Source organism: Triticum dicoccoides, chromosome 7A (genome assembly GCF_002162155.2).
Source record: "Triticum dicoccoides isolate Atlit2015 ecotype Zavitan chromosome 7A, WEW_v2.0, whole genome shotgun sequence".
In the NCBI taxonomy this organism is placed as follows: domain Eukaryota; kingdom Viridiplantae; phylum Streptophyta; class Magnoliopsida; order Poales; family Poaceae; genus Triticum; species Triticum dicoccoides.
The window spans coordinates 276,150,160-276,163,939 of record NC_041392.1 but is presented as its reverse complement, the minus strand read 5'-3'; the positions used below and the strand labels follow the sequence as shown (position 1 = coordinate 276,163,939).

Sequence of the window (13,780 nt, the reverse complement as noted above, 5' to 3'; positions counted from 1 at the left end):
CAAGACTATTTTCTGGCGCCGTTGCCGGGGAGCATAGCTCTATTCTTTGAGTCACTTGGGATTTATATCTGCTTATCATTATGAAGAAGTTGAAAGATCTAAGAACCAAGATTTATCCCTCAACTACGAGGGGAGGTAAGGAACTGCCATCTAGCTCTGCACTTGATTCACCTTCTGTTTTGAGTAAGCTTGCGACACCTAAACCTGCTTCTGCTATTCGTTCTGATATGTCGCATGTTATTGATGATGCCACTTCTGCTATTCATGATACTTATGATGAAACTACTTCTATGCTTGATACTACTGTGCCACTTGGTGAATTTCTTGATGAACAACTTGCTAGGGTTAGAGAGAGTGAAAATATTGAATCTGATAATATTGATGGAAGTGATGATGAAGACTCACCTGTTATTCTTGAGGGTTATGTTTTTGATAAAGAAGCTTCTTTAGCTATTTTAGCTTGCAAAGATAGATACAAACTCAAGAGGTTATTAGCTAAATGGAAGTAGCAATCTCTTAATGCTAGAATGAAACTTGATCCTGCTTTTGCTACTTCACCTATCTGTGTTACCGATAAGGATTATGAATTCTCTGTTGATCCTGATATAATTACTTTGGTTGAATCTGATCCTTTTCATGGCTATGAATCTGAAACTGTTGTGGCACATCTTACTAAATTAAATGATATAGCCACCCTGTTCACTACTGACGAGAGAACTCGTTACTTTTATATCCTTAAAATATTTTCGTTCTCATTAAAGGGTGATGCTAAGATATTGTTTAATTCTCTTGATCCTGGTTGTGTGCGTAGTCCCCAGGATATGATTTATTACTTCTCTGCTAAATATTTCACTGCTCATAAGAAACAAGCTGCTTTAAGGGATATATATAATTTTGTGCAAATTAAAGAAGAGAGTCTCCCACAAGCTTGTGGGAGGCTTCTCAAGCTACTTAATGCTTTGCCTGATCATCCTCTTAAGAAAAATGAAATACTTGATATCTTTTATAATGGACTAACCGATGCCTCCAGAGATTACCTGGATAGTTGTGCTAGTTCTGTTTTCAGGGAAAGAACACCGGATGAAGCTAAAATTCTATTGAATAATATGTTGATAATTGGACACTTCCTGAGCTAACTCCCGAGCCTATTCCTAAACCAACTCCGAAGAAGAGGGGTATTCTATTTCTCAGTCCTTAAGATATGCAAGAGGCAAAAAAAATCTATGAAAGAAAAAGGTATTAAAGCTGAAGATGTTAAGAATTTACCTCCTATTGAAGAAATACACGGTCTTAATTTACCGCCTGTTGAAGAAACATATGATCTTAATTCATTACCTATTGAAGAAATACATGGTCTTGATAACCCGACACAGGTAGTAAAGGTAAATTCTCTCTATAGATATGATAAAGCTGAAATCCCTCTTACTAAGTTTGCTAGCCCATGCTTAGATGAGTTTGATAAATTTATGGCTAAGCAAGAAGATTTTAATGCTTATTTTGGTAGACAATTGCAATACAATTCAAATATGCTTGAACACTTGGGTGATTATATGGCTAATGTCAAGGGTGAACTTAAACTTATTAGTAAACATGCTTCTATGGTTACCACTCAAGTAGAACAAGTACTTAAGGCTCAAAATGATTTGCTCAATGAATTGAATAGTAAGAATAATGATTATGCTGTTAGAGTGGCTACTAGAACTGGTAAAATGACTCAGGAAGCTTTGTATCCTGAAGGCCATCCTAAGAGAATTGAGCAAGATTCTCAGAGAAATAATATAGATGCACCTAGTCCTTCTAAAAGGAAGAAAAAGAAAAATGATAGGACTTTGCATGCTTCTAGTGAACCTATTGCTCAACCACCTCAGAATCCAAATGATATTTCTATTTTTGATGCTGAAACACAATCTGGTAATGAACCTGAAACTAGTGATAATGTTAATGATAAGGTTCATGATGATGCTCAACCTAGCAATGATAATGATATAGAAATTGAACCTGCTGTTGATCTTGATAACCCACAATCAAAGAATCAACATTATGATAAGAAAGACTTTGTTGCTAGGAAACATGGTAAGGAAAGAGAACCATGGGTTCAGAAACCTATGCATTTTCCTCCCAAACTATCCAAGAAAAAGGATGATGAGGATTTTGAGCGCTTTGCTGAAATGATTAGACCTATCTTTTTGCGTATGCGATTAACTGATATGCTCAAAATGAATCCTTATGCTAAGTATATGAACAAAATTGTTACAAATAAGAGAAAGATACCGGAAGCTAAAATTTCCACCATGCTTGCTAATTATACTTTTAAGGGTGGAATACCAAAGAAACTTGGAGATCCAGGAGTACCCACTATACCATGCTCCATTAAAAGAAACTATGTTAAAACTGCTTTATGTGATCTTGGAGCCGGTGTTAGTGTTATGCCTCTCTCTTTATATCGTAGACTTGATTTGAATAAGTTGACACCTACTGAAATATCTTTGCAAATGGCTGATAAATCAACTGCTATACCTGTCGGTATTTGTGAGGATGTGCCTGTTGTAGTTGCAAACATTACTATTTTAACGGACTTTGTTATTCTTGATATTCCCGAGGACGATAATATGTCAATTATTCTTGGAAGACCCTTTTTGAATACTGTAGGGGCTGTTATTGATTGCACTAAAGGCAATGTCACTTTTCATGTTAATGGTAATGAGCACACGGTACACTTTCCGAGGAAACAACCTCAAGTTCATAGTATCAACTCTATTGGAAAAATTCCATCAATTATATTTGGAGGTTTTTAATTTCCTCTTCCTACTGTCAAGAAGAAATATGATATTCTTATTATTGGGGATGTGCATATCCCCGTTGAGGTAACATAGTGTTATTCGAAATTTCTCCGGTTCCATGTTATTCGGAATGAGTTCGTTAACAAGACTTGATCAACCTTGTTAGTGGATTCCTTTTAATGATCATGAGATGGATGGAACTAGAAGGCACAACTCTCTGTACCCTCCTTTTACTTTCTGTTATTTATAATAAATAAAATAAAAATAGTATTTTTCTGTCTGTTATTTGATTATTCGTGCAATATAAAAATACCTCAAAAATAAAAAGTTCTCCAAATGCCCTGAAATTTAAATATGATTTTTCTAGAATATTTGGCACTGAGAACACAGCAGGAGGAGTTGGCACCTGTCCACGAGGGTGAGGGGCGCGCCCTACCCCCCGGGCATGCCCCCTGCCTCATGGGCCCACGGTGGCCCTCCTTCACTTATCCCTTCACCCACACACTCCTTCCTCCCACAAACATGAATATCCAGCTCAAGCACGAGTTCTAACTCATCTTGCTGCCATTTTCGATCTCCTTGCTCAAAGCACTTTTCACAAAACTGCTTGGGGAGATTGTTCCTTGGTATGTGACTCCTCCATTGGTCCAATTAGTTTTTGTTCTAGTGCTTTATTCATTGCAAATCCATGCTGCCTAGGTGACCCTGTTCTTGAGCTTGCATGTCAAATTTATTTGGTCAAAAGTAGTTTTGATGCATGATATAGGCTCTAGGCACTTGTAGGAGTAGTTGTTATCAATTTTGTTGAGTTTGGTTTACTTTTATTTTGAAGTTACTAAAAATTTCAGAATTTTTCAGAAAATAATGAAGATACTTTTGAGGGGCTCATCGAGCCAAAGCTCGAAGGAAAAGGCATAGAAGCCCAAGTATAATTTGCCTCGCACCGCGGAGGTTTGGCCGTGTGAATGGCCTTCCGATGATTTCTTGAGAGCAACCGGGATTTATGAAGATTTTTATGAATTGGATGAGAATGCAGGCCTCACCGCCTTCCTCCACGACCAACGCGACCAGTATCTCTTACTCACAAATATCTTTGTGCAAACCTTTCATTTCCATTCTAGGAGCTCACCACCTACGATGGAGTTTTATTTATATGATGAGCATAAGGAGACGTCACTTTATGATTTTTGTCGGGTTTGTTTGGCCCCTTTCGAGGGCACGACATAGGAACCACATCGCAGCGATGTGTATGGGTTTATTGATACCATCACTGTAGGGGAAACGAGGAAGGTTTCCGATGCACGAATCACTAGCATACATTTTCCTTTTTTATGCTACTTTGCAATATTTGCTAGTCATTGCTTAATTGGTCGCGGAAACTGTGGAAACCTTAGTGTTCCTGATATTATTATTTTGTTCCACGGTTTATTCAGTGATAACTCTGTTAGTACGGGCGGTATTATTGCTAAATGGTTAAGTCTGAACCATACAAAGGGCCCCATCTTTGGAGGCATCTATGCTTCACGCCTAGCTGCACATTTTAACATACCTATTAGGCATTATGAGAAGGAAGAAAAATTTCTGCCTCGTGTTTACTTAGATTATAAGAGCATGGTAGCACACGATTTTATTGTTAAGAATAGGGAAGGGGAGCTTAAATACAAATTGTTCTTTGATAAACATCATCCTGAGACTATTACCCTTCCTGCTCCTTCCTTGTTTGATTTATCTGCAGGCCAGTACCTTGTTTCGTTAGAGGCTATTCACGCCAATCGGAACCCTACATCAGCCAAAGAGCCAGAGCCGGAACCACAAGTTGATCCTCCACGACAATCTAATTACCATTGGGATCCGAAAATGATTGCTAACCAGTGGCAGTCAGAGTCTTCTTCTTTGCAGTACGACCCCAACTATTACTATGGATATCCGCCAGGCCAACCGTGGCCATAGACCAACTTAGGCCAAAAGCCTAAGCTTGGGGGAGTACGTATTTCTCACCGACATTATATTCATGTTCACACACTTATTACTAGATGTCGGTGCTCATACTTTTTCATTGTATCATCCATGTTAGTTTATTTTCCTTTTTATGCTTTCTTCTTGTGTGTTTAATAAACCTTAAGAAAAACCAAAAAAAGTTAGTTGTAGCTTTTAATTAGTCCACTTTCCATGCTTGTAGTAGTAACTAAAAAAGAAAACCCAAAAAGATTTCCTGTTCTTCTTTTACTTGTTGGGAGCTCTCCCATGTAACTAGTTTTATTTCTTTTCTTTTCTTTGGGGGTTGATAGGAGAAGACCATAATTAAATTGTTGAAGTGGCTATTATATGCATTATTGTTGATCTGACAAAAAAAGCCCATATTGCCTTGTCTTCTCCTGCTTATTGAATGCTTGCAGATTCCAGCTTAGTCCAATGCACGTGCACTATTATTATTATTCACACTATTCGGTCGTGCAAGTGAAAGGCAATTATGACGATATATGATGGACTGACTGAGATGAGAAAATCTGGTATGAACTCGACCTCTCTTGTTTTTGTAAATATGATTAGTTCATCGTTCCTAATTCAGCCTATTATGAATAAACATGTTTACAATGACAATTAGATATCATAGTTTTTTGTGCCATGCTTGATTAGCTAGGAGCTTATAATGGTTTACCTTGCATGGCAACATGCTATTAAAATGGTTGTGATGTGGTATGATAGGGTGGTATCCTCCTCTGAATAATTTAAGTGACTTGACTTGGCGCATTTTCACGCATGTAGTTGAAACAAAATCAACATAGCCTTCACGATATTTATGTTCATGGTGGATTATATCCTACTCATGCTTGCATTCGGTGTTGATTAATTTTAATGCATGTTCATGGCTGTTGTCGCTCTCTCGCTGGTCGCTTCCCAGTCTTTTGCTAGCCTTCACCTGTATTAAGAGGGAATACTGCTTGTGCATCCAACTCCATAAACCCCAAAGTTATTCCATATGAGTCCACCATACCTACCTATTTACGGTATCTACTTGCCATTCCAAGTAAATTTGTATGTGTCAAACTCTAAACCTTTAAATAAATATCTAGTTTTGTATGCTCGAATAGCTCATGTATCAACTAGGGTTGTCTGTATCTTCCATGTTAGGCGGGTTATTCTCAAGAGGAGTGGACTCCGCTCCTCACTCACGAGAAAGTGGCTGGTCACCGGGATGCCCAGTCCCATGCTTTATGCAAACTAAATCAAAATAATTGCAAACAAAACTCCCCCTGGGACTCTTGTTAGTTGGAGGCACTCGTTGTTTCGAGCAAGCCATGGATTGATGCTTGTTGGTGGAAGGGGGAGTATAAACTTTACCATTCTGTTTGGGAACCGCCTATAATGTGTGTAGCATGAAAGATATTGCCATCTCTTGGTTGTTATGTTGACAATGAAAGTATACCGCTCAAAATATTATTCATCTCTATTTCAAAACCGAGCTCTGGCACCTCTACAAATCCCTGCCTCCCTCTACGAAGGGCCTATCTATTTACTTTCACGTTGAGTCATCATCCTCTTATTAAAAAACAACAGTTGGAGAGCACCGCTGTCATTTGCATTCATTATTGTTAGTTTACATTGAGTATGACTTGACTGGATATCTTTTACCATGAATTACAATGTCTAGTCAGTCCTTGATCTTTAAAGGTGCTCCGCATTTATGTTTTGCGGTCTCGGAAAGGGCTAGCGAGATACCATCTTGTTATATCATATTATGATTGTTTTGAGAAAGTGTTGTCATCCGAGATCTATTATTATTGCTCGCTAGTTTATTATGCCATTGGTATGACTAAACTTAAGACCTAAGCGTTATTGTGAATGTGGTTAGTCATAATCTTTGCTGAAAACTTGAGTGCTGGCTTTACATATTTATAACAACAAGAGCAAACAGAGTTTGTAAAAGTTTTTCTTTATCACTTTCAGTTTATCAACTGAATTGCTTGAGGACAAGCAAATGTTTAAGCTTGGTGGAGTTGATACGTCTCCATCGTATCTACTTTTCCAAACACTTTTGCCCTTGTTTTGGACTCGAACTTGCATGATTTGAATGGAACTAACCCGGACTGGCGCTATTTTCAGCATAATTGTCATGGTGTTATTTATGTGCAGAAACAAAAGTTCTCGGAATAACCTGAAACTTCACGGAACAAATTTTCGGAAATAATAAAAAATCCTTGCAAAGGATGAAGACCAGGGGGCCCACCACCTGTCCACGTGGGTGGGGGCGCGCCCCCCTACCTCGTGGCCCCCTGGAGCTCCTCCAACCTCAACTCCAACTCTATATATTTGGTTTCATGGAGAAAAAAATCAGGAAGAAGGATTCATCGCGTTTTACGATACGGAGCCACCGCCAAGCCCTAAAACCTCTCGGCAGGGCTGATCTGGAGTCCGTTCGAGGCTCCGGAGAGGGGAATCCGTCGCCATCGTCATCATCAACCATACTCCATCACCAATTTCATGATGATCACCGCCATGCGTGAGTAATTCCATCGTAGGCTTGCTGGACGGTGATGGGTTGGATGAGATGTATCATGTAATCGAGTTAGTTTTGTTAGAGTTTGATCCCTACTATCCACTATGTTCTGAGATTGATGTTGCTATGACTTTGCTATGCTTAATGCTTGTCACTAGGGCCCGAGTGCCATGATTTCAGGTCTGAACCTATTATGTTTTCATCAATATATGAGAGTTCTTGATCCTATCTTGCAAGTCTATAGTCACCTATTATGTGTTATGATCCGTTAACTCCGAAGTGACAATAATCGGGATACTTACAGGTGATAACCATAGTTTGAGGAGTTCATGTATTCACTATGTGCTAATGCTTTGTTCTGGTACTCTATTAAAAGGAGGCCTTAATATCCCTTACTTTCCATTAGGACCCCGCTGCAACGGCAGGGTAGGACAAAAGATGGCATGCAAATTCTTTTCCATAAGAATGTATGACTATATTTGGAATACATGCCTACATTACATTGATGAACTAGAGCTAGTTCTGTGTCACCCTATGTTATGATTGTTACATGATGAACCGCATCCGGCATAATTCTCCATCATTGATCCATTGCCTACGAGCTTTCCATATACTGTTCTTTGCTTATTTACTTTTCCGTTGCTATTGCTATCATCACTACAAAATATCAAAAACATTATTTTTGCTATCATTACCTTTTGCTACCGTTACCACTAGTACCATATTATTTTGCTACTAAACACTTTGCTGCAGATATTAAGTTTCCAGGTGTGGTTGAATTGACAACTCAGCTGCTAATACTTGAGAATATTCTTTGGCTCCCCTTGTGTCGAATCAATAAATTTGGGTTGAATACTCTACCCTCGAAAACTGTTGCGATCCCCTATACTTGTGGGTTATCATGTCCTCGTCTGACAATTCGGCAACATAATACGTTGCAGCCTGTGTAGGTCAGCACATGGAATATGCTGGCAAGATAACACCATAGAGCAATGAACAGAACAACAGCTAACACTACAGGGATATATGGCTGGTGGAGGCTCTATGGTTAACATTTGCATAAAGCTAATTTTCCCTACATCAAAGGAATATATTTTATTTAACTACAAAGTTTGTTGAAAACATTGAGAAGGTAACCCCAACTCAATACCAAAATTAAAAGTTATAACCCGACAAATTAATTAAGCGATGTGCTGAGAACAAGATAATAATTCAAACACCAGATACTCAAGATGTCCATAATCGGGGACACGGCTAACTATGATTAGTTTGTACACTCTGTAGAGGCTTGCACACTTTTCCTCACAAGACTCGATCTCCTCCATTGTATTTCTTGCACTACATGATGTTTGAGAAACAGATGACCGAGACACAGTCTTTCCGAAGAGGTCCCCTTAACCGATACATAGGCCGATACACCTACAATCCCCTACATCTGCTAGCCCATCATGGAAAGGATTCCCACAACTTACTCAACTATGCTAGAGCCCATAATGGCTTGTGGCTGCACACAGAAGTTTCTAGCATGAATAATCTTATGATCCCTTTGAGCCTGGGTGGCAAACCATAGGATGGTCACACGGATACCCCGGGATCTCCTTGGACAACACTGGATTCCCCAGGTGCCATGTAACGACCCGGATTTGGTAGAATCCAAGTCTGTGTGCTTACTGTGCTATCCTTGGATCATAGCTAGCACACACAGTAACAAAAATAAATATCAGTAAGACATACATCATTCTACTACAACGGTAGATCCAGATATATATAAATCATACCTTAGGCACAGCTCAAGCTGGCAGATAATACAGTGGAATTATACGTAGTCACTAAGTTAGGCTCCATCAACGCCACTGGGCTCGTTGAGTGTAGACCATAACCCTATCGTCTCTTAATCTGTCAAGATCTACACATGACAGGTGCAGGTGAGTATATGGAATGTACTCGCAAGTTGCAAAGGAAAGTTTAACAGAATATATATGCAAGATAAGTATTGTGGAGGTTTCATTTGCGTAAAGCCAATTTTCTCCTATATTAAATTTTATAAACTATTTTTGGAATAAAAACAGTTTTTAGTTTAAAAAGTAGGAGTGAGACACTTGGATATACGCACCAGTGCTCAGTCTCCAAACTAATTTTAAAACATAGGTTGAAGTGAAACACATTCACTGTGCTCACTCCTCAACTTTAACCCTTAAAAATAGATTTTTACAAAAGAGAGAGGAGATTCTTCTTCAGTAAGTCTTCAGTTGCTCAATTTGCCCGTAATCGGGGGCACGGCTAATCGATTAGATTAAACCCTCTGCAGAGGTCGTACACGTTCCCCACATGACACAACCAACCCCGTTTACCATTACACACTTGGGTGTACGACTAGGAGGAGATTGTGACGAAGCCTTTCCGTAACAGCCCCCTATACCTGACCAAGCCGCCCGCAACTTAGGCAATGAAAGCCCCTCTCCGATGGCGGTCCTGAGGTAAGGGTTTCCCGTTAGTACTAAGCTAAGCCAGAGCCCATAGTAGCATGTGGCTGTACTGGAAGCTACATCAAACTGTACTTGGAAGATCTCATTCCCCTGGACGGCGGTCCCCACCAAAAACCGTGTGCAAGACCCCAATGGGCGCATTCACTGCAAGACCCCGATGGGCGCAATCACGTGTAGACGCTCCCGTCATACCATCCCGCCGCCCAGGGAGTAGAAGTAAAACAATATATAATTTTGTTTTAAAAAGATTTTCTCAAACTTTGCTCCAAAGAGAGCAAGTTTAAAGTTTAAAACAAGTTTGGTTTTCATCCCACCCATTTTATGCAAGCATGGCCAATGGTGAGTCTTGAACCTATGGCTCTAGATAAATATAATACTTTGCAAAACTTTTATAAAACATGCATAGTATTAAAATTTAAAGAGTTATGCATAGTATGAAAATATAGGTCGAAGCATGATCAATTTGCAACTTGCCTTTGGTTTCGTAGTCACAAGGTTCTACCTCCTCGTAGAATTCACCTTCGCACTCGTCGCAATCTAACGCGATAAATAACTCAAGTAAGACACTCGGCATATCCACATTCACATAAAAATGATTCAAGCAAGCATTCAACACACAAATAACATCCAAATGAAAATCCAAATAACAACACAAATTATTCGATTGCCACTATCATAATTTCTAGGGCACAGTTAGGGTTGATATAGAATCAGGTGTGGTCTTGAAAGAAAATATGACATAGTAATATTCTAGGGTTGGAAATGATACTAAGTGAAGATCTTGGTTTGATATAGAAGATGGGTTGTAAGACAAGTTCTTACAACAAATTCTATCATGAGATTATTCAGAATATTTGACTTGGATTAAATAAAACCGGCGTGGCATCAGTTTCAAGATAAAAGGATTAAATCCTTAATCTTGTCACTTCAAAGTTTTGTGGTGATATCAAATATCCAGAGAGGTTTCCTAGGGATCAATCTAAGAGTTTTACCCTATAGTCAAATTTTATTTTAACTAAGTTATTAAATGATGATCCAAGAAGGTCAAACCAAGGTGTTGATGATAAAACAACATCTAAACTATGATGGAAAACTAATCCATCAGTCCAACAGCAAGGTTAGGTCCTAAGGTCCAACTTCCATATATAAAACATTTTTATATGGTTTACAGAATAAAAGATATAGCAAAATTACTCAAATTCGTATTTAAATCAAAACTAAATTTTAATTAGCGCAAAAGTGAGATCTATAATTTTTATAATAAACTAGAGGTCTGCAGCTATCCAGGGATATCTTATTTGTTGAATTCCGAGCTGTAGATTAAAAGATATGAATTTCTGAAGGTTAGGTATTTTTCTGGAAATTAATTACGAGATGTTAATATGAGCTGCCACGTGGCGTGTTTCTACAGGCTGATACCCCTTCACGTTTTTTTAACTAACAGAGGAGGGCTACGGTGCTTGGATCGTGATCAAACGATCAGGAAAAGGGAGGGAAGGAGCTCACCGGACTTGAGGTCGCCGGCGATGGAGAAGACGGCGGCGGTGCTCGGGTTCGGCGTTGGTGAGGGCTCCGGCGTAGTACAAGCGGCGTACGCGGGAGAGGAGGCCCGTGCAAGCTCGAGGATAACCACGGAGGGTTCGGCCCTGTCCTCGGGCAACCGTGAGGTCTCGCCGGAGTTGGGCGGAGCTCCGGCGGATGCGATGACGAAAAACAGCGCGCTCCGGCTGTACAATCGAACAAGATAAAGGTTAAACAAGATGCGAATCCACTGGACGGAGAGAAAGGTTCAGGATTTGGGGCATGGGGTACCTCGGTCGCGACGGAATCGTCGTCGGACTTCGATGCTTTGTCGGATTCCGGCGAGCAATTGCCCGCAGGAGGGATCGAAGTAGAGAGGGCTTTTGAGCGTGATGATGTAGGGGAGTGGGATGTATCCAGAGATGATATTTATAGGTGCGAGGGAAGTCCATACGAAGAGATCCAGGACGATTTTAGTGCGGCCAATAATGGCTGTTCGTGCATGTACGTTTCACGGATCCATTCGACGAATTTAAGCAGTAATGTTGAGTTTTGATTCCCTGAATGGACTCGTAATAATGTCCTCCGCATTTTTTGTGTAGACGCCGAAGTGAAACGGGCAAGGAATTAACTGGGAGGAGGGGAGGAAGAGGAGGAGGCCATGCTTGTTCCTCTCTGTTCCTGAAGGTTGAACGAAGAGAGGTACAAGAAGACAGCGCCTGGGCCTTGCGCTAAACGAAAGTGAGATGGGCCTTAGTGGGAAAAGTGTGGGTTGTGCTGCAGCTACGCCATAAAAACAAATGGCCTTAGCCCAAACGGAAAACAATTTTTAAAGAAATTACAAATTGTTGGAATTAAAAGTATTGCTAAAATAAATAATTAAAATGTGTATGTTAATCATAATTTTATTTAGAGTCCACAAAAAATAGTTTTCAGAATTTCATAAAATTAATTTTCTGCACAAACTACTATTACCTTTTTATGGCATAAATGAACTTACTCAAACAAATCGATATTGAGTTTTGCAAATTCACAAAACGATAATTTTACAAATTAAATATTTCCAAATATATTTTTGGAGAAGTCACATTATCTCCTCTCATTAACTTATATTTGGCATTAAATTCGATATAAGATCCAATTTCAATGAAACTCATTAATTCAAAGAACTCCCAATAAAATATTCATCCACTACATTTGAGAAAGTCATTTTATTCTCACTCATATATTTGATTGTGGATATTCCGAAAGAATTGAATGCCCTTTGAATTCTTGAATAAACTTTCCAAACCATATTCTTTTTTTGGACAAAAATGTTATCAAATTCTTATTTAACATGGTTTGAAAACATTTAAACAAGGGCTCAAAAGTTTTAAATTCTTGAGAAAACTGAAGCAATTCATACAATATTACTTATTTATTAACATTCCAAAATTTAGAAAATTTTGGGATGTTACATGCCATAACCAATCCACCCAGATGTGTATTAAAGTAGTCACCTTAAGTTAACCCTTAGTTAATAATAACTCTCACATCTTTCATGAATTCTCTCAAAATCAAACCATGTCTACGAGCATAGCATAGCAGTATAAGCATAACGTAGTAACTACCTAGGGTTTGATAAAAGGCAATAGGTTCCTACCTCATCAACTACTTCCCAATACGCACATGTTAATCAAAATCCTACTCATACAATGTTTGAGGGTTGAAACTAATGCATAAAAACTGGGTAATAAAGGGATATGATCAAAGTGTTACTTGCCTTGCTGACGATCGGAAAACCCTAGAGATTCATAGTAGCAAGCCTCGCACTTCGAAAACTCTATCATGAACGAACAATAGCATACATAAGCACTCAAGCATAAGATGAAAGGTAAAACCAAGAAAAAAGATCTAAACTGAAAGTTCAAGTGAAGAGCTTTGATTTGCAAAAAGAAACAATCAAATCGGAGTTACGAAACTCAAACTACGATAAAAAAAAGTTCAAATTCAAATTTGCTTGAAACCAAATTTTAAATTTTCAAAATCATGTTTAAGTTGATTATCTGGATAGAGGGAAATGAAGATTTTGGCGTTGGTTTCACTGGATTTGGACAAACGAGCAAAAAGTAGCGAAGGTTTAAAGACCAGGGACTAATCTGCGATAAAAGTAATTACGGATAGGTCCCTAGCTGAAAATAAAACTAAAAAGAAAAATCTATGAGAGGAACGTCCGCTAACAAAGACTAACGAACGAAATCGTTCGTTAACAGAGAAGAACGGGTGAACGTTCGCTAATTAGCGAACCCTAAAACAAAACCGATCTATTACGCGAAACCAAAAAAACCGGGCGGGTTAAATCGGTTTATACCGGTTCGGGTCGGAAAAACCGATGGCGGCGGCGACGTTCACCGACGACGGCGGGAGCGGCTCCGGCGAGTTGGGCGAGGCGTGGCAGCGGGCGGTGGCGGCGACGCGGCGCGGGAGGCGGCGCGGGGTGGCGGCGTGGCGCAGGC

General features: G+C 39.4%; 1 protein-coding gene across 2 annotated transcripts; it reads right to left on the bottom strand.

Annotated features, from left to right (window-relative positions):
- Positions 1–8,781: 8,781 nt before the first annotated feature.
- On the bottom strand, positions 8,782–12,800 carry LOC119331465. Of its 2 annotated transcripts, none has more exons than XM_037604626.1 (5): positions 11,577–12,800; positions 11,271–11,491; positions 10,239–10,301; positions 9,057–9,184; positions 8,782–8,970 (listed from the first exon to the last, which is right to left on the bottom strand). In XM_037604626.1, exons 1-4 carry the CDS (start codon positions 11,735–11,737, stop codon positions 9,123–9,125), a joined length of 507 nt encoding a protein of 168 aa, XP_037460523.1. In that variant the 5' UTR covers positions 11,738–12,800; the 3' UTR covers positions 8,782–8,970; positions 9,057–9,122. The 2 variants fall into 2 exon arrangements, with proteins under 2 accessions (XP_037460523.1, XP_037460524.1); XM_037604627.1 differs by having other exon boundaries at positions 9,057–9,174.
- Positions 12,801–13,780: the final 980 nt, after the last annotated feature.